This window comes from Tenrec ecaudatus, chromosome X (assembly GCF_050624435.1).
Source record: "Tenrec ecaudatus isolate mTenEca1 chromosome X, mTenEca1.hap1, whole genome shotgun sequence".
Taxonomy (NCBI): Eukaryota; Metazoa; Chordata; class Mammalia; order Afrosoricida; family Tenrecidae; genus Tenrec; species Tenrec ecaudatus.
In genome coordinates, this window is record NC_134548.1 from 78,790,288 (window position 1) to 78,812,864 (window position 22,577).

Here is a 22,577-nt window from a genome sequence, read left to right on the forward strand (position 1 = left end):
CAATCACCTTGTGAATGGCAAGAAGACAATTATACATTTATTACGTCTATTCAGTCTTGTGCTAGAAGTCTAAGCCAAAGCTATAAGACAAGAAAAGCACCACAATTGACAAGAAATAAAATTATCTCTATTTGCAGATTATATGACCTTTTACATAGAAAATTACAAAGGTTCAGTAAGAAAATATCTGGGGAAAAATCAGATTTTTTTTACACTATCAAGAAAATTTTTTTTTTAATTTTAACAAATTATTAGGGGCTCATACAATTCTTATCACAGTTCATACATATACATACATCAATTGTATAAAGCATATCTGTACAGTCCCTGCCCTAATCATTTTTTTCTCCTCTTTTCTTTTTTTACATTTTATTAGGGACCCATACAACTCTTATCACCATCCATACATATACATACATCAATTGTATAAAGCACATCCATACATTCCCTGCCCCAATCATTCTCAAAGCATTTGCTCTCCACTTAAGCCCCTTGCATCAGGTCCTCTTTTTTTTTCCCCTCCCTCCCCTTTCCCCCCTCCCTCATGTGCCCTTGGTAATTTATACCTCGTTATTTTGTCATATCTTGCCCTATCCGGAGTCTCCCTTCCCCGCTTCTCTGCTGTCCCTCTCCCAGGGAAGAGGTCACATGTGGATCCTTGTAATCAGTTCCCCCTTTCCAACCCACTCACCCTCCACTCTCCCAGGATCACCCCTCACACCCTTGGTCCTGAAGGTATCATCCACCCTGGATTCCCTGTGCCTCCAGCCCTCATATGTACCAGTGTACAACCTCTGCCCTATCCAGCCCTGCAAGGTAGAATTCGGATCATGGTAGTTGGGGGGAGGAATCATCCAGGATCTGGGGGAAAGCTGTGTTTTTCATCGGTACTACCTCGCACCCTTATTGACCCATCTCCTCTCCTGAACCCCTCTGTGAGGGGATCTTCATTGGCTGACACTTGGGCCTTGGGTCTCCACTCTGCACTTCCCCCTTCATTTAATATGGTATATATATACATATACACACATATACAAACATACACACACATATATCTTTTTTTTTTTTTGCATGATGCCTTATACCTGGTCCCTTGGTACCTCTTGATCACACTGGCCGGTGTGCTTCTGCCATGTGGGCTTTTCTGCTTCTGAGCTAGATGGCCGCTTGTTCACCTTCAAGCCTTTAAGACCCCAGACACTATCTCTTTTGATAGCCGGGCACCATCAGCTTTCTTCACCACATTTGCTTATGCACCCATTTGTCTTCAGCGATCCTATATGGAGGTGTGCAGTCAATGATATGATTTTTTGTTCTTTGATGCCTGGTAACTGATCCCTTCGGGACCACTCGATCACACAGACTTGTGTGTTTTTCCATGTGGACTTTGTTGCTTCTGAGCTAGATGGCCGCTTGTTTATCTTCAAGCCTTTAAGACCCCAGTCACTATCTCTTTACTACAAGTTTTTTTAAAATCATTTTATTGGGGCTTGTAAAATGCTTATCACAATCCATACTTACATCTGTTGTGTCAAACACATTTGTACATTTGTTACCATCATCATTCTCAAAACATTTGCTTTCTACTGGAGCCCTTGGTATCAGCTCCTCATTTGTTCTCCTCCCTCCCTGCTCCCCCCTCACTCATGAATGCTTAATAATTTATAAATTATTATTTTGTCATATCTTACACTGTCCGACGTCTCCCTCTACCCACTTTTCTGTTGTCCATCCCCCAGAGAGGAGGTTATATGTAGGTCCTTGTAATCGGTTTCCCTTTCTATCCCACCTTTGCTCCACCTTCCTGGTATCATTTATCTCACCACATCCCGAGGGGTTCATCTGTCCTGGATTCCCTGTTTCCGGTTCCTATCTGTACCAGTGTACATACATCCTCTGGTCTAGCCAGATTTGTAAGGTAGAATTGGGATCATGATAGTGGGGGGAGGGGGGAGAAGCATTTAGGAACTAGAGGAAAGTTGTATGTTTCATCGTTGCTACACTGCACCCCGACTGGCTCGTCTCCTCCCCACCACCCTTCTGTAAGGGAATGTCCAGTTGCCTACAGATGGGCTTTGGGTCCCCAATCTGCACCCCCCACTCATTCACAATGATATGATTTCTTTGTTCCTTGATGCCTGAAACTCATGATCACACAGACTGGTGTGTTACTTCCATGTGGGCTTGGCTGCTTCTCAGCTAGATGGCCGCTTGTTTACCTTCAAGCCTTTAAGACCCCAGATGTTATATCTTCTGATAGCCGGGCACCATCAGCTTTCTTCACCACATTTGCTATGCACCCATTTGTCTTCAACAATCCCGTTGGGAAGGTGAGCATCATGGAATGCCAGTTTAATAGAACAAAGTGTTCTTGCATTGAGGGAGTACTTTAGTCGAGGCCCAATGTCCATCTGCTACCTAATACCAAACCTATAAATATATGCACATAGATCTATTTCCCCATCATCATAAGTATATTTACATATATACATACCTGCATCTAGACCTCCACAAATGTCTTTATCACCTAGTTCTTTCCTCTATTTCCTTTTACTTCCCTCTTGTCCCACTATCATGCTCAGCCTTCATTTGGGTTTCAGTATTTCCTCTCAGTTACATTACCCTTGCTCAAGCCTTACCAGGATCTCCCATATCCAACCCGCCCCCCCCAACCATCAGTCCCATTGTTGTCTCCTCCATATTGTTTATCCATATATGCTCACTTTCTGTTTTGTGGGGTTCGGGCTGCGCTGCTTCCTCACCACATGACCCCAGAAATGTCCTCTGTTGAAGTCTGCTCCAGTAAGGGACACATGCTCTTGTCGTTTGCCCAGTCCCCTCTGTGTCCCATTAGCTAGCTCCCCACAGGGATGTCATCTTCCCCAGAGCCTGGTGTGCCTGGGTGGGGTCCTGTCCGGCTCTCTTTCTCTTCCTTCCTCCTGGCCTGCCTCCATGTGGGTGTGGCATGCTGGCTGGTCTCCCCAACCTGTAGGTTCAGTTCTGCTCTCCGCCACACCTACTTCCAGGTCTGTTTGGGTCTGGTTGGGGCCAGCCCTGTAGCTCTCTCTTTTCATGTGTCCTTCCATGTGGCCAAGCTGTCCTCATGGTTGGATGCATCATGGTAGGGTCTGCATGCCAACTCCTGATTCTATGGGGACAAGACCAGTACTCTCCCACTGGGTGGATTAGTGCCCTGCTCCATCCTTTATTATTTCACTTTCAACCCTACCCTTTTCTCCCTTCCCCCTCCCTCCTTTTCCCAATATTGTATTGGACCAACATGTACCTCCTTGGGTTTGGTGCAACCTCCTCCCAATTCCCTGTATCTCAGTCCAACCGTTGTGATATAGGTGGTTTCTCTTCTATACCTACCACGCTGATTACACTTACCCCAGGGGACTCATGCTGTACTTCTCCTTTTATGATTGGCTGACTTCGCTTAGCATAATTTCCTCCAACTCTTCCCATGAAAAGACGTATTTCATGTGTTTATCAGTGCGTTTTAGTCATTCATAGTACTCCATTGTGTGTATGTGCCAGAGTTTACTGATCCACTCATCTACCAATGGAAATTTAGATTGTTTCCAACTCTTTGCGATTGTGAATTGTGCTGCAATAAACATTGGAGTGCATACAACTGGTTGTGGTTTATTTTTTTTACCTCTTCTGGGTATATACTCAGTAGAAGGATCGCTGGGTCATAAGGTAGTTCAATTACCATCTTTTTAAAGTATCGCCAGATTGCTTTCCATAGAGGCTGTACACATCTACAAGACCACCAGCAATGCAGGAGAGTTCCTATCTCACTACATCCCCTCCAACACTTGTTACTCTCTGATTTTCTGATTTGGGCTAGCCTCAAAGGTGTTAGATGGTATCTCATGATTGTTGGGGCACTACAAGTTTTGAGGGTGTTAACTTTCGTAGTTGTTCTTAATATTTGATGTTTTTGCCCACAATACTTTCTGCAAAAACATCTTAGGCGGACAGAATCTTCAGGCCTTGCTCACTAGTTCCACGCCCTCTATGTGATCGCTCTTTCTTATTCCATGGTATAATTACAATCAGAAAGTTCCTGGTCTAAGTTTTCCATTTCAATCTCTTTCAAACACACCAAAGAACATGCTATGCTGTTGTCAATCTGTCCACCAGCAGGCAAGCTGCCTCAGGCAAGCTGCCTTGCCCTTATCAATTTGTCCAGCAGGAGGTGTAGTCCTCTCTTTCTGGTTATTATTCCTTTCGTTTCTCTGTTTCTACAGCCACGTTTTGTGTCTGAAAACCTGCATTTTTTTGTCTGTGCCCCCTCTGGAGCTGGGTGTTGCCTTCTGGTTTGCCCGACCCTTCTTTCCCTGTTGTATGGGGATTGATTATATCTGAGCACAAGGGAAACACGTGCAGAATTCCCTCTTCCCCCCCCCCCCCAGGATCATATGGCAATCCTCAGAAGACATCTGTCTTGTTAGTTTCACAGCCTCCAATACTCTATGGGGGTTGGGGGAGCATTCTCTACTTAGGTGATACACCTTCTGACTCTACTGTAGGGAATCTAATGTAGAAGTTCTTATCAGTCTAGCAGTTACCCCCTGGGGGAGAGGTTGTTACACTCCCAAATGACCTTCAGGGTGGTCTGACTTGTTTCTATCAGAATAGTATTCTGGCTGCATGTATAGTCTCAAATCTAGGGGTCCCCTTCTTAGCATCCAGTAGTTTTTGCCATCAATCCTTAGTCTTGACTGGAAGGGGGAGCACACAGGCCTAAATGGATTTCCCAGGAGAGCTGTTCTGTTGTTTTCAGATGTTTGAGCTATGGAGTACACAAGGAGGCAGGTAGAATGCTGACTATGGGAACAGATTTCGTGGGGGTTGGGTGGGGGAGGCATCTCTGTAGCAGTTTGTGACAGCCTGTCAACTACTATGTACCAGGTGGGGGCAGGATGTCACTCCAGTTAGAGCTGCCTCGTTGCTATGAGTCTCTTCCACCCCTCATACTAAGTTGCCTGTGAATAAAACCTCCACGAACTAAAGATGCCTGCTTCTTAGCACACCCGCAGCTTCAGTCAGCAGTCCTCAGCACTGACTAGAACAGGGAGCAAATGGACCTTAAGTGACTCCCCAGGATAGCTGTCCTGTTAGTTTTAAAAGCCTGAGCTATGGGGTCTGCAGGACCCCAGGAAGAGTGTTGGCTATGAGATCAATTGGACTCTTGGGCAAAGGTCTTCCTGCAGCAATTTTCAGTTGTCTTGCAGGAAAGTGCCCAGCAGTGAATATGCTAGCACATTGCAAATGAATCCCCGGGAATGCTTGCTTTGTTGATTTTAGAGCTGAAACTTGTGGACCTGTTTCTGTACAAGCTGTTTCGGAGGTGGTTAGGGAAGCAGGCTGCTTTGGGGAACCATATCCCTGGTTAACAGCAGCTGGAGGTCCATGTGGCTGCTGGAGGGGCAGGAATGGCGGAAGAAGCTAGTAAGTGACCCTTGTTGATTCATTACTTGGTTGATTCTTGCCTGTCTGTAGTTCCCGTGACTTTCCACTATTACTTGAGCCACAATCCTTCAAAGCTAAGCACCATTTCCTTATATTTCTTATTTGGGGAGGCGGGGGGTTGAGATTATGGTCCGTTTACGTTAACATCTCCCAGAATTCTGATCTGTTCATTTTAGCACCCATTTGTATGACTCTCTTTTTAGCACCCATTTATCTGACCCTCCAGTAGCACGGACACTTGAATACATCCTTTGTGAAAGTCTTCTCTTTGTTTTTAAATCCTCACTCTCCTGGTTCTAAAACTGAAGCTGTCCTTTCGGTTTCTTTCACTCTTTTCTTTCCTGTTCTTTTAGGCTAATTATTGTATCCAGCATGGTGTCCCTGATTAGAAACACAAACCATACTCACTGCCATCAAGTTGAGCCAACGCACAGCAGTGTTATAGAACAGGTTAGAACTTCCCCTGAATGTTTCCAAGACTACAACTGTTTATGGGAATAGGAAGACCTGTCTTCTGAGGAGCGTCTGGTGTTTTGAACTGTTGACCTTGTGGATCACAGTCCAATATGTAACCATTATGCCACCAGGGTCCGTGATTAGAAACAATTACCCTCAATCTGTTCTTAGTTTTTCCTTAGTAATATTGTAGAGATGTGCCCCATTACAGTCTGTTTTATTGCTTCTACAAGCGCTAAACCTTCATCCTATACATTTGGACAATAAACTCATAACTCTTTGTTTATGGAAAGTACTGCATTCTTAATACCATGGCTATGTTGCTTTCTTACAAAGACAACTTTGTACATGGTACCTCCCCTGGTCAGAAACATTGAAGTGCTTAAAGGATGACATTTAAAAGCCATAGCCAGGTCTTCTAGGCTCTGTGTACTCTGGTCTCAGCCTACCTCCTTGGCCATCTTTCTTAGGCACTCTGCCCATGCCCTCCAGTCCTGCTACAAGACCCTTCTGGCCTCTTTGCATTATCAGTGCTCCCTCCCCCCCCCCCCATCAAACTATTGACATAACCATCTTTCAACTCCAACTGAAGTCCTAGATATTTTTAGCCTCACAGAATACTTTGTGTCCTCCAAAATACTATAGTGCTAGGAAAGCACATTGCACATTGTCATTTTCTGGCCTCTCTACAAGTACAGCTGTATCTCACATCACTTCCTACAATTTCCAGGGTGCCAGCAATAACAGTCTACTTATTATTTTCCAAACTGTGCTCTTCTTTCCAGTCCCTGCGCCCTGGTGTTGTCTTCTCTCTCTCTCTCTCTCTCTCTCTCTCTCTCTCTCTCTCTCTCTCGCTCTCGCTCTCTCTCTCGCTCTCTCTCGCTCTCTCTCGCTCTCTCTCGCTCTCTCTCGCTCTCTCGCTCTCTCCCTGCTTCCCTCCCTCTCTCCCTCTCCCTCTCTCTTTCTTTGCTTTCTCCCAGTGCATCAAGAGCCTAATTTCATTAAGCACTCCTCTTCATGGTTTAGATTTTTCTCACCCTATTGGCTTTTCCCCTCAGCATAACAGCATACTAATTTGTCTCTCCCATTTTTAAACAAAATAATCCGTCATCTTCCTTTTCTACTGTTCTCTTCCCTTTTTCATTCACACTGCTATTTTGCCTTCTCTCCACTCTCGACACACGGAAAGTTCTCCAAGCTGTGGTCACTTGGTAACCTGAGCAGTTAAATTTATTTTGCTTCCTCTAGTCCTTCTTTTACTTGGTGACTGCAGTACCTGACACACTGCTCCTTCTGGACAGTTTCATTCTGCCCTGTGACAATACTGCCTTTTCCTGCTTTCATTTGATCTTTCTGAGGGCTGTTTCTCAGACCTTCTCTCTCCATCCACAGCGTTTCAGGTAGGAGTATGGGTTTTGTACTGGGATTTCCACCCCCTTGCTTCTACCATTGTTCGTGCCCATAATTCTGCCACTCTCCCCATACTCTACAGTTATCTTCTCATATGCTTAAAACCTCTACCAAACTTCTATTTCCAGCCCATATATCACGTCTGCATTCTAGCCTATAAATTTACTTGCCTGTGATACATCTCATGGATGCCCTCCCCACTCCCCCCCACCCTTCACCCTAAACACAAAACAACAACAAACCAAACCCACTGGTGTTCATTTAACTTCAACTCATTGTGATCCTGTAGGACACAATAGAACTGTCTTCGTAGGGTTTCAATGGCAGTAAAATCTAAACAGACTGCACCATCTTTCTCCCCCAGAGCAGCCGCTATCCTTGATTTTAGCATCAAAGTGCTTGACCATTGTGCCACTAGGGATCTTTGGATGCCATAGAGGCACTTCTACTTCCACATGTCTAACACTGAAGCTCAGTCCTCTCTGTCTCTCTAGACCTGCCTACGCATCACCTAAAGTGAATACTGCCAACACCGACCAGGTGACCCAGGCCAGAAACCAATGTATCATTCTATACGCTTCCCACTCTGGCTCCTTCCCCAGTTCCATCAGTCACCAGGACCTGTCAATCCTACCTTCTGACCCCTTAAATCCATCTCTTTCCCTAATTCTCCTACCACTAACTTAGTTAGGCCATCATCTTTCCTGGACCATAATAAGCTTCTTTCTAACTAGTTTCCCCCTTTTGTTAGCTAATCTTTGAAAGCATCTACCAACTAGTATAATGTTTACACGTTGAGCTGCTAACTGCAAGGTACACAGTTCAAAAACACTAGCCACTGTGAAAGAAAGACCGGGCTTTCTACTCCCATAAAGTGTTACAGTCCCAGAAACTCACAGGCCAGTTCTACTGTGTCCTATAGGGTTGCTATGAATTGGCATCTACTCTATGACAATGAGTATATCAATTAACAACCAGGGTAATGTCCTTAAACTATGTCATTCTTCTTAGAGGTTACCCATCGCTCTTCTCATTTTATGCCATGCCACTCAGCATGATCATTATGCTCTAGCTCTACCTACCTGGCCAGCTTCTCCTCTCCCCACTCCATTCGTGCAGTCTGCTTAGCCATGCCAAATGTACCACGTTCTCTTTAATGTGTCTTTGTATACTCTGTTCCCTCTCCAAAATGCCTTTCCTCTGTCTTCATATGACTAACTCATTTTCAATACTCAGTACCTCTTTCATCCCCTTGAAGCAGCTTTCTTTGACTACTTATCTTAATCTCTCATAGTGTGGATTGGTGCTTCCTCTTTTTTAAACTGAAACTACCCTAACCTGTATTATAGTCATCTACTTATGTGTCTGGCTTCCCTAGTAGATGGCAATCCATGCAACGGGTTGTATCTCTGTCTTATTTATCACTGAATCCCAAAGGCCTGGTACAGTGTCCAACACATAATACATCCTTTATGAATGCTCGAGTTCTTGCCTCCTTTTGATTTGACTTGTAACTACTACTAATATGTTCATTCACAATTCAGATATTAGCTAATGTGTATCAGTCTTTCTATCAATTGGTGCTTTCATAATGCTTTTCCCCTAAGATTGTAATATGAAAAGTTTAGAAGATTTAGCTAAGTTGAGGGATTTTATTGGAACAGACATATACCTACTGCCTAAATTCTACCATTCCCAATTTTCTGTATTTGTTGTATGATATTTCTGTTCAATGATGCATTTATCAATCTATGTTTTTATGTGCTTAAAGAAAATTATACAAGTAAGTTAAATATACCTCTTCCTAGACACTTCAGCTTTCGTGTTGCTAACTGGAATTTAATGTTTAGCGTTTTTTAGCTATAAAATGTGCAATGAAAAGTATCTTATAATATAGGATGCTGCTCAGAAGACAAAATGATTGAACTATTGATATACGAAACAACTGGATGGATCTCCAGGGAATTGTGCTGACTGAAAAAAGATAATCTCAAACCGTTATATACAATATGATGACATTTATTTATACTACACTGTTGGGATAAATAGATTATTGAGGAGAACAGATGACTAGTGTCTAGGAGTTAGGAGTTGGAGGAATGGTGATCTGTGCATATAAAGTGTAGTAGAGGAGACTCCTGGTGATAGCCCTGTATCTTGATTGCAGTGGTGGTTACATGAAGTTATACATCTGATAACCCTGTAGAGAGCTAAACTCTGAATTGAAACAATATATGTTTCACAATTTTTATATTGTACTAATAGTTTGGCCCTATGAGGTTGGTTGGGTTAAGAGTGTATGGGATTTCCATGTACATTGTTTTCTTAAGTTATTTTCTTTGAATCTCTTAGCTCTGCCCACCTGACCAGCTTCACCTCAACTTACTCCTTTCTTGAAATCTGCTTAGCCATGAAATATGTGTCTAGTTCTCTCTTATTTCAAAATCACATTGATTCAGGCCAGGGTTCTACAGCTGTTTGTTGTAACTGCTGTCAGTAAGTTGTTGTTATTATTGCTGCTAGGTGCCATCAAGTAGGTTCTGACCGGTAGTAACCTTTTAAAAAAAATCATTTTATTGGGGGCTCATCCAACTGTTATCATAATCCATACATATAGCCATTATGTCACGCACATTTGTACATTTGTTGCCATGATCATTCTCAAAATATTTTTTTTCTACTTGAGCCCTTGGTATTAGCTCCCCAATTTTATCCTCCCTCCCCTCCCCTTCTCCCTCACAAACCCTTCATAATTTATAATTTATTATTGTTTTGTCATTTCTTTCACTGTCCAACGTTTTCCTTCACCCACTTTTCTGTTGTCTGTCCCCCAGGGAGGGGGTTATATGTAGATTTTTGTGATCAATTCCCCCTTTCTACCCCACCTTCCCCTTCCCCTCCTGGTATAGCTCCTCTCATTATTGGTTCTGAAGGGATCATCTATCCTGGATTCCCTGTGTTTCCGGTTCCTATGTGTACCAGTATACATCCTCTGGTCTAGCTGGATTTGTAAGGTAGAGTTGGGATCATGATAGTGGGGGCGGGGCGGAGGAAGCATTTAAGAACTAGAAGAAAGTTGTATATTTCATTGTTGCTATACTGCACCTTGACTGGCTCATGTCCTCCCACGACCCTTCTATAAGGGGATGTCCTGTAGCCTACAGACGGGCTTTGGGTCTCCACTCCGCAATCACCCTCATTCACAGTGATATGTTTTTTTGTTCTTTGATCCTGATACCTGATCCCATCGACACCTCATGATCACACAGGCTGGTGTGCTTCTTCCATGTGGGCTTTGTTGCTTCTCTGCTGGATGGTCGCTTATTGATCTTCAAGCCTTTAAAACCCCAGATGCTATGTCTTTTGATAGCCGTGTGCTATCAGCTTTCTTTACCACATTTGCTTATGTACCACTTTGTCTTCAGCGATCATGTTGGGAAGGTGAGCATCATGGAATGACAGTTTAATAGAGCAAAGTGTTCTTGCATTGAGGGAGTACTTAAGTGGAGGCCTAATGTCCATCTGCTACCTTAATACTAAACCTATAAATATATGCACAAAGATCTATTTCCCTGTTGTCATATATAAATATATTTACATATGTACATACCTGTATTTAGATCTCTATAAAAGCCTTTGCCTCCTATTTCTTTCCTCTATTTCCTTTTACTTTCCTCTTGTCCCACTATTATACTCAGCCTTTATTTGTATTTCAGTTCCTCTTGGTTACATTGCCCTTGATCAAGCCGTACCAGGCCTCCTATACCCTCCTTGCCATCGATTTTGGATCACTTGTTGTTCCCTTGTCTCTGGGTTTGTTAATACCCACTTCATTTCCCCCGTCTCCCCCTCGCACATCTCACCCCCGTAACCGGCAGTCCCATTTTCTCCTCCAGATTGTTTATCTCGCCTATCTTATTGACCTATAATAATCTTATGCACAACAGAGCAAAACACTGCTGGTCTTGTACCATGCTCATATTTGTTCCTATAGTTGAGACCATTGTTGTAGCCATTGTATCAATCTATCTCCTTGAAAGCCTTCCTTTTATTCTTTGCCCCTCTACTTTATCAACCATATCTTTCTCCAGGCACTCATCTCTGCTGACAGTGTGGCCAAAGTATGTAAGATGAAGTCTGGCCTTCCTTGCTTCTAAGAAGAACGCTGGCCTTACTTCATCCAAGAGAGATCAATTTGTCCATGGTACTTTCAATATTCTTCGCCTGTACCACAATTCAAATGTATTGATTCTTCTTCCATCTTATTTATTCAATGTCCACTTTTCATAGGCATATGAAGCAATTGAAAATCCATTGCTTGAGTCTGACACACCTTAGTCCTCAAAGTAACATACTTGCTTTTCAATACTGTAAAGCGATCTAATGCAACAGATTTACCTAATTTGATCTTGTCTGCTGCTTCAATGAACATTGATTGTGGATTCAAACAAGATAAAATCTTGGACAACTTCAACCTTTTCTCCGTTTATCATTGGTCTAGTCATGAGTCTCTAGGGCTTTTCCACTTTGAGTTGTAATCTATACCAAAGGTTGCAATTCTTGATCTTTGTCAGCAAGTACTTCAAGTCCTCCTCACTTTCAGCCAAAAAGTGTCATCTGCATATCACAGGTTGTTCGTAAGCCTTCCTCCAATCCTGCTGCCGTGTTCCTCTTTATATAATTCATTTTTTCTGATTGTTTGTTTAGCATACAGATTGCATAAGTTTGATGAGAGGATACAACCTTGTCACCTGCATATCACAGATTGTTACTAAGTATTCATCAAATCCTGATGCCACATTTTTTTAAAAACAGTGTTGTTGGTACATCACCCACATGTTATACAATTCATCCATTCAATCATATCAAGAAGAAGTGTGTACCACATTCTGTTTTTCTATTTGCTCAGCATACAGATTGAATAAGTATGGTTAGAAAATACAGCCATGACACACAGTCTTCCAGATTTTAAACTGTGATTTTTTTCCTTGTTCTATTCACACAATTGCCTATTGAACCACATACAATTTCCACATGGGTGCAGTGAAGTGTTCTAGAATTCAATTCATCTCCGGGCCATTCAAAGTTTGTAATGGTCCACACAGTCGGAAGCCTTCACATAGTCAGTAAAACACAAGTAAAACATCTTTCTGGTATTCTCTGCTTTCATCCATGATCCATCTGACATCAGCAATGATATTCCTTTTTCCACATCCTCATCTGAATCCAGCCTGAACCTCTGGTAGCGCCCTGTCAGTGTATTGCTGCAAACATGTTGGATGATGTTCAGGAAAATTTTACTTGTATGCAATATTAATGATATTATTCTATAATTTAATAGTGTTATTAGCACTTCACCCACATGTCATACAATTCAGTCATAACCAGAAAGGTTGTACAATTACCACCATATTAAAATCTAGAACGCTTTCTTCTTCCTTGTACTCATTGTTATTCATGTAATATTTTTCTAATTGTGGCCAAAACATACACAACGAGACAGTCTCCACTTCTCCAATTTCTACAGGTATAATTCAGTGCCATTGATAATACTCTTCATGTTATAAAACCATTATTGATATCCTTTACCAAATTTTTTCACCACCATTAGCATAAACTCATTGCCCTATGAAAAACAGCTCTTTCTCCTTTATCCATGGTAACCATTGCTCAAGTTTGGTTTCTTTTTTTTTTTTCAGTCGTTTAGTATTCACATACTATACACTTCCATGGTTAAATTGCTTTTTTTAAGTCATTTTATTGGGGGTTCATACAACTCTTATCCAAATCCATCCATCCATCCATTGTGTCAAGCACATTTGTACATTTGTTGCCATCATCATTCTCAAAACATTTTCTTTCTACTTGAGCCCTTGGTATCAGCTCATTTTTAGCCCTCCCCCACCCACCCTCCTTCATGATCCCTCGATAATTTATAAGTTTTTAGTTTTTTCATGTCTTAGACTGACCATTGACTCCCTTCACCTTCTTTTATGTTGTCTTTCCCCCTAGGGATGGGGGGGGCATTATATCTTGATCATTGTGATTGGTTCTCCCTTTCTCCCTTCCACCTTCCCCTTACCCTCCTGGTATTGCTACTCTCATTTTCGGTCCTGAGGGCCTTACCTGTCCTTGATTTCCTATGTTATAAGCTCTTGTCTGTATCAGTGTACATGCTCTAATCTAGCCAGATTTGTAAGGTAGAATTAAGGTCATGACAGTGGGGAGGAAGAAGCATTAAAGAACTAGAGGAAAGTTGTATGTTTCATTGGTGCTACCCTGCACCCTGACTGGCTCGTCTCTTCCTTGTTTTCTTTCTGTAAGGTGATGTCCAATTGTCTACACATGGGCCTTAGTATGATTTTTTTGTGTTGGGCCTTTGATGCCTTGCCTTAGCTAGTTCATGATGAAGAGCAAGTTTGAGAGTCTCTTCTGATATCCACTCTGATCTTTTCTTTCTTCCTTGTCTTTTAGTGACCTTTTGCTTACTTCATGAATCATGTTCTTGATGTCCTCATATAGTTGATCGGGACTTCTGTCATTAGTGTTCAGATAGGCAAAATTGTTCTTGAAATTCAAGTAGGATATACTCAAGGTTACATTTTGGCTCTCGTGGGCTTGTTTTAATTTTCTTCATCTTCAATATAAATTAACATATGAACAATTGGTGGTCTGTTCCACAGTGAGTTCCTGGCCTCATTTTAGCTTCTCTACTGTCTCTTTCCTGATAATGTCAATTTGATTTCTCTGTCTTCCATCTGGAGAAGCCCATGTGTGTAGTTGCCTTTTGTATTGTTGAAAAAGATATTTACTATGAAGGAATCATTGATCTTGCAAAGCTGTATAATGCAATCTCCAGCATCATTTCGATCACTGAAATCATATTTTCCAACTATCATTCCTTCAACTTTGTTTCCAACTTTTGCATTCCTATTGCCAATACTTATCAAGGCCTCTGGATTGCACATTTGATCAATTTCAAACAGAAGATGTTAGTAAAATCCTTAAATTTCTTCAATGCTGGCTTTAGTGGTTGATCATAAATATAAATAATAGTTGTATTAATTAGATTTCCCTGAATGTGGTTAGATATAATCCCATCATAGACAGCTTTGTACTTCAAAATCGATCTTGAAATGTCCTTTTTGACAATCAAGGCAATGCCATTCCTTGTGATTGTATCATTCCCAGATTTTCTGATACAAAATTGCCCCTACCAGTTTTAGCTCACAAACACTTATAATATTAATTTTTATGCATTCCATTTATTTTTTCCAATAATTTTATTGGTGCATAGTTCACATATCATATAATTCAATAGTCCATTCACATCAAGAAATGTTGTAGAATCATCCCCTCAACCTTTTTTTTACAACTTCCACTTTTCTTAGATTCATATTTTGTATATTCTAAGTAATCGTAGATTTTTGCCACTATTCTTATTTTGAGTTGTGCCCCATCAGCAAATGATGCTTCTTCTGAGGCTTTAATCCCTCATGTTTTACTCTATTCATGTCATCATAGTTAACTCTACTTTGAAAAGGCGTGTCTTCCCCAGGCATATTTTGAGTGCCTTCTGTCCTGAGGAGCTAGCTCTTCTTATAGCGCTATCTCTCATAATGTTCCCTTTGTGTTCATATAGGCTTTCGGTATCTGAGAATGTTTTGGTGCTATACATTAGGTTTTCAGCAGCTAATTCTATGAAGTGGATAGTCAATTCCTTCATCGTAGTCTGTTCTTAGTGTGGAAACTCCTCTGAAGCCTGTTCGCTTTGGATGATTTTGCTGGCATTCGAAATACTATAATGGGATAGGTTGACTAGAGATACAAATCCAGAGATTTTCCTATGTAAAAGGGAGAGGCTGATATCAAGAAAACATCCCAGCCCAATCCAACTCAAGTCCATAAGTCCCTCTTCAGACTCAAACAGCCACATTGCAATGATGCAGAATGCAGGAATATCAAGGCCAGTCAGTGCAAAGTTGCATGGATCCAAGATTGGTGGAAACATGACACAACACTGGCAGTTCTCAGGGTGACCAGCAAGCAGGAAGGTGAAGGGCAATAGAGGGGGAGGTTCCCAGACCTTACTTATAAGGAGGCCACACCCACAAGGAGCCACCATCAAGCTGTGACCTGATTGACAAGTTCAATACCACCCCTACACTTTTATATACCTTCAGGTTGACAAAATTATATAACCACCACAAATACCAATGTAAAATAGTAGCATCACAGGAACATTGAAGCCAACACAGTATGACAAAATGACAGACAAGTGGTGAAGAGTCATGAATAGGAGGAGAAATTTGAATGTGTAGTTTACTGCCTCCATGTCCAACTGTTTGTTTGACTACCGTTATTGAACAATTTGATGAAAGAATCTATAGTAGAATTCTGATAAAAACAGGAATATGCATAACAGAATTTAAAACTCATGAAATCCAGAGTTCCTAGATCTATAAAGGTTAAATGAAGGCCTGAAACTATTGGCCTGAGATAATATTTGTTTTCTTTTTAAGCTATTTCATTAGCATATAATCCGTACTGAGATGATCTCTAAACGTTAAACCAAAATATCCCCTGAAGTCATCTTAAAATAAAATAATAGTGTGGCTTACCTAGTAAAAATTGTTTGCCTTCAGCATTATATTCTTTTAAGAGCCTTCATATTGAGAACAGCAAAGTGAAATATCAGATGTGAACCTTAGGGGGCTAGTGAATTTATTTTTATGTTAATGGATGAGAAACAACTCAAAACAAGGGTGGGAATGATTGCACAATTTGAAGAATAATCAATGTCAATAAATGGTTACATGTAGAGGCTGTTGAATTGGTGTATGTTTTGCTGTGAGTATTCTTAACAACTAGATAAAGTTTTCTAAAATGCATTACGATGAAAATTTTTCTTTTCTCTATTCACAAATCCCTAGTCTACATCTTTAGATGCTCTTTCTTTTTATATAAATGGAAACATACTCTATGCATTATTCTACTCTGCTCCTTATTATTTTCCACTTAATATATATATATACTGCATATTATTCCTTATCAGCATATAAAATATGCCACATTCTTTTTCATGTTCATATATATTGGTGAACTTCATCTTTATTGATGAACATTTAGGTTTCTAGAATTTAGCTTACAAACTAGACTCCAGTGAATATTAACAAATGGTGTAATGGGGATTATGGAAGACAATTATAATCTAATTTTAAGTTTAGCATCTAATTCCTATAATGTTTTTCTTGTGATACATTATTAATTATGATTAATACTGATACATAGTTTCAAATTATAAAATAGACTGTTAAAGAAATTTTATACTGAGGATTTTCTTCAATAATTAAACCCATCTAGAAACTTGAATGAAGAATAATAGGAAACTCAAATCCAAAGGAGAATCACTAAAAATGTCCATCACTATATAAGTTATGTAATAGCTATGTCTAATAAATCTCATCCAATACTTACAATAAACCATTAAGCTATCTTTATTAGCATATTTCCTTAATGTGTTAAGCTCTATATGTATTTATTACTACGTTACAATGATGCAATGATGAATGCATAAGTTGAATAACTGCTTTTGAACTTTGATGTTTAAGTATAAGTCTACATGGTATGGTTGTATATTGTACAATTTTCCAAAATTTAAATTAGAAAAAAGTAGTTCAATTCTACAGCTTTAAAGGATGCATTTATAAGAGATTCCAATATTAATAGATGATTGTACATTTTTGAAAGATTGTGGAAAAAATTAACCTTGCTGCATACAATAGTATGTTAAAATTTGATATATAGTCTATTTGACCTAGTAGTTTAAAATGTAGTCCTTCAAGTAGTTAAAATAATTTTTAAAACATAAATTATATTTACAGAAACTGAAACATCCCTATTGGTTCTCTAAAGTATCCTTAAGTTTGAGGAATATGATATGAAACCTACTCTCCTGCAGAAAAGGAGCCCTGGTAGTGTAGTGGGTTACAAGTTGGTCTGCTAACCACAAAGTCAGCAGTTTGAAACCACCAGCTACGAACCAGGAGAAAGATGATGCTTCCTGTTCCTGTAAAGATGTACATCCGTAGCCCAATGGGGCAGTTCTACTTTGTCCTATAGAACCACTGTAAGTCTGAATCGAATCAATGGCAGTGAGTTGGGTTGGTTTTTGTTTTGTTTTTAGAGCAATGTAGATGAAACACTATGATTCCTGGCTGTCCTCTGGCTTCATTATTTGTCACTTTCTATCTCATAACTTACCGTGTAGTCATACTGAACTGCTTGTAGTTAGTTTTTGACAATATCAAATTCTTTGAGCATAGCCCAATTCCCCACCCCCCTCAAAAGCTTCATCCGTACACTTCTCTGTCTAATCTCCTAGTCATCCTTCATGATTCAGCTCAAACTTCAATTCTTCTCTGCAACCTTCTTTACCTTTCTAGGAAAAGTTTGCTACTTACTCCTATGAGGCTATTTTGGGTATGCATATCTTTTCCATTCTCATGTGTCTTAAATGAGTTACTATATATAAAGTGCCTGGCTTATAAACTCTCTGCCATCAAGTTGATTATGACTCAATAGGACAGGGTAGAACTGCCTTATAGGACAAGGTGGAACTGCCCTTCTGGGTTTCTGAGGTTGTAAAATCTTTTTTAAAGCCTCCTGTTTAGAAAATTTCATCTTTGCCTTTCATAGCAACTGGTGTTTTCAAACCGCTGTCTTGCTCAAGAGTGCCTTTATGACTAGTCAGTGGCAGCTTCAGGACTGGAGTGTTTATCAGACACGAAAGTTCCATGCACAGGACAGTTGCACTATACTGCATTTTCACAGTGAACAGAATAATGGGAAGTCGGGTGCTTTAGAGGGACCTTAGGTTATTACAGTGTTTAAAAAGCAAGCCTCAAAAGTAAGTGAAAGTCAAGAGAAGTTTTACTCCTTTCAAAGCATTCAGAGGAAAGTGTTTCAGTGTGGCATAAAAGAAAGAAGATATGACTTGAGCAAAATTCTGAGATAGTCACTTAATCTCTGAGCTATGTGTAGAATTAGAACAACAGTGAAAATAATGACAGTAAAAATAACTGTTCATATAGTTTCACAGTATTAATTTAAGGATAAAGTGTGATAATGGGTGTAGAAAATAAATAACCATACATGTTTGTTGTTATAGTTTTCTGTCTGTTTGATTTTGTTTCTATGAGAAGAAGCAAGAATTCTCAGTTGTGCTTATTCAAAATTTGGACCTCTGTCCTTTGACTTTCCATTAAAGAGGGACTCTGAAAAATGAACAGTATTTTGAAGTTTCTTGAAGATTGGTAACTTAATGTTTCTACTGGGTCTTTATTTCTTTTCTCTTTCTCAGGAGAAATGTAGTCATATGCTAGATGCTGTATCAAACTATTTAAATTTTTTTTGCTATTAGGTATTAATATTAATCGGGGCCTCTTGTGCTTGGGAAATGTAATCAGTGCTCTTGGAGATGATAAAAAAGGCGGATTTGTGCCCTACAGAGATTCCAAGTTAACGCGACTGCTTCAAGGTAAGCCCAAAGTGCCTCTAAAAATAAGAAAATGATAGCACTGAGAAATCAAAGATTGAACACATAAAAAGCCAGATATTTAGACTAGCTATTAAATATGAAAGAGAATGTTAGCGGGCAGGCTTCTAAGATAATAGAAAGAATGTTTTAAGATTATCAAGAAATTTATAGGATGCCGCCTGTACATTTTTTAGTACTTTGCACCTGAAAATGAACTTAGTTACTGTGTTAGGCTGGCTTCCTTAGAGAAGCAAAATCTGTGAAGCTTATATATGTATATATAGAAAAATATGTATATCAAGAAAATGACTCAGAGTTGTGGATGCTATCAATTCCAATTCCAGGCAGGTACCAAGTCCTTGGGTCTGATGTTAGGCTGGAAACTATGCCAGATTCAATGGATCTATGGAGGCTGATGAACCCAACACAGGGAAGGAGGTAACACGCTAGTTACTTGTAAAGGTGATTGAATCCAAGGTCAGCAGGTTGGATGGCGTACCACTGAAGACTCCCGGAGTAGGCAGACAATATGGCAGGCAACTTATTCAAGTCCAAAGAACCAGAGGTCAATGAGTCAGATAGATGTAGGATCCAGAGCCAGCAAGAAGCAAACAAGCTTCTCCACAGCATCCACTTACCGTACTTATACTCGAGTAAAAGCCAACCTGAATATCAGCCGAGGCACCTAATTTTATGACAAGAACTGCATTAAAAATGTGCTGAAAAATTCAGCTTATTCATGAGTAAATATGGTATATAGGAATTAGGCAACACTCCCGGAGAAACTTCATTCCAATTGTATTAGGGCAGTGACTTGAGTAAGCTGGTTGCACTTCACCTCAATCTTCCCACAGCTGGCTGGCTGCTTACAACAAAGCTTTTCATCGATTACATTACATTATGTTAGATCACATCATGGGGCATTACTTGGCCAAAGTACTTAAATCAAGGCCCAACCAAGGTGACACAAAGGCTAACTATCACAGTTATTGTTTAATTATTGTTGTTATTTTTGTTGTAGTTGTTAGGTGCCATCAAATCAGTTCTGACAACAGAGCAAAACATTGCCCAGTCCTGCGTCATCAATCGTTCTTATGTTAAAGCCGACTATTGTAGCCACTATATCGTTGCATTTTGTCCAGAGCCTTCCTCTTTTTCACTGCCCTTCTACAAGCATGATATCTTTCTCCAGGGCCTGGTCTCTCCTAACGTGTCTAAAGTACATGAGATGAAGTCTCCCCATCCCTGCCTCTAAGGAGCATTCTGGCTGTACATCCTTCAAGACAGATTAATTTGGGTTTTTGGTAGTTCATGGTATTTTGAATATTCTTTTTCAGCAGCATAATTAAAAAGTATTGATTCTTCTTTAATCTTCCTTATACAAGATCCAATTTTCACATGAATATGAGAAACTTAAAATACCATGGCTTGAATCAGGTACACTTTAGTCCTTGCTTTTCAATATTTTAAAGAGGTATTGAGCAGCAGATTTACCCAATGCAATGTGTCATTTGGTCTCTTGACTGCCACTTCCATGAGCAATGATTGTGGATCAAGCAAGACAAAAATCCCTGAAAACTTCAATCTTTTCTTCATTTATCATGATGTTATCCATCAGTTGAGTTGTGAGAATTTGGGTCTTCTTTAAATTGAGTTGTAATCCACATTGAAGGCTGCAATCCTTGCTCTTCATCAGCAAGTGCTTCAAGTCCTCTTCACCTTCAGCAAGCAAGGTTGTGTCATCTGTGTATCACAGTTTGTAAATCACTCTTCCTCCAATCCTGATGTCACATTCTTCATATAATCCAATTTCTATCTGCTCAGCATACAGATTGAATGAATATGGTGAGAGGATACAACCCTAACGCACACTTTTCCTGATTTGAAACCATGCAGTGTTCTTCTGTTCTGTTCACACAACTGTCTCTGGATCCATGTAGAGGTTCCACACAAGCACAGTGAAGTGTTCTGGAATTCTCATTCTTCTTAAAGATATCCAGTTTCTTATGGTCCACACAGCTGAGGCCTTTACATAGTCAACAAAATACAAGTAAACGTCTTTCTGATATTCTCTGCTTTCAGTCAAGATCCATCCAAAATGGGCAACGATACCTTTTTTCTACCTACTCTTCTAAATCTCACCTGAACCTCTGACAGCACCCTGTCAGTGTGCAGCTACAACTGTTGGATGATTTTCAGCAAAATTTTACTTCATGTAATATTAATGACTTTGACAATTTGAGCATTCTGCTGGGTCACCTTTCTTTGGCATATGGTACAAATATGAATATCTTCCCGTCAATTAATGAAGAAGCTGTCTTTAAATTTCCTGGCATAGACAACTCTGTGCTTCTAACTGAGTGAAACAATTCAATGGCTAGTCCCTCCGTTCCTGGAGCCTTGTTTTTAGCTACTGCTTTCAGTTCAGCTTGAACATATTCCCTCAGTACCATTGGCTCTTGCTTATATGCTGCCTACAGAAATGGAATGTTGATTGGTTCTTTTTGGTACAGTGACTCTATATTCTTTTTTAAAAAACATTTTATTAGGGGCTCATACAACTCTTATCACAATCCTTACATATACATATATCAATTGTATAAAGCACATCAGTACATTCTTTCCCCTAATCATTTTCAAAGCATTTGCTCTCCACTTAAGCCCTTTGCATCAGGTCCTTTTTTTCTCCCTCCCTCCCCGCTCCCGCTTCCCTCCTCTGCCCTAGATAATTTATAGATTGTTATTTTGTCATATCTTGCCCTATCGGCGTTTCCCTTCATCCCCTTCTCTGTTGTCCGTTCCCCAGGGAGGAGGTCACATGTAGATCCTTGTAATCAGTTCCCCCTTTCCAAACCACTCACCCTCTACTCTCCCAGTATCGCCCCTCACCCCCTGGTTCTGAAGGTATCATCCACCCTGGATTCCCTGTGCCTCCAGCTCCTATCTGCACCAGTGTACAACCTCTGCTCTATCCAGTCTTGCAAGTTAGAATTTGGATCATGGTAGTTGGGGGGGAGGAAGCATCCAGGATCTGGGGGAAAGCTGTATTCTTCATCGGTGCTACATCGCACCCTGACTCATCTCCTCCCCTAGACCCCTCTGTGAGGGGGTCTCCAGTGGCTGACAAATGGGCTTTGGGTCTCCACTGTGCACTTCCCCCTTCATTCACTATGGTAAGATTTTTTTTTCTTATGATGCCTTATCCCTGATCCCTTTGACACCTCGTGATCGCACAGGCTGGTATGCTTCTTCCATGTGGGCTTTGTTGCCTCTGAACTAGATGGCTGCTTGTTTACCTTCAAGCCTTTAAGACCCCAGACGCTATCTCTTTTGATTGCCAGGCACCATCAGCTTTCTTCACCACATTTGCTTATGCACCCGCTTTGTCTTCAGCAATTGCATCGCGAAGGTGAGCATCATGGAATGACAGTTTAACAGAACAAAGTATTCTTACATTGAAGGAGTACTTGAGTGGAGGCCCAATGTCCATCGGCTACCTTAATACTAAACCTGTAAATATATATGCACATGGGTCTATTTCCCCATCCTCATATATAAATATATTTACATATATACATGCCCCCATTTAGACCTCTATATATGCCCTTTGCCTCCTAGCTCTTCTATTATTTCCTTTGACTTTCCTCTTGTCCTACTATCATGATCAGCCTTCATTTGGGTTTCAGTA

General features: G+C 40.4%; 1 protein-coding gene across 2 annotated transcripts in view; it reads left to right on the forward strand.

Annotated features, from left to right (window-relative positions):
• The window catches only part of KIF4A (kinesin family member 4A), a 183,300-nt gene that overhangs the window by 70,919 nt on the left and 89,804 nt on the right, over positions 1–22,577 (forward strand). For both annotated transcript variants that reach the window (XM_075538655.1, XM_075538656.1), the window contains exon 8: positions 18,773–18,889. In XM_075538655.1, coding sequence (XP_075394770.1) covers positions 18,773–18,889 — 117 coding nt within the window. The remainder of the gene's footprint in view (positions 1–18,772; positions 18,890–22,577) is intronic.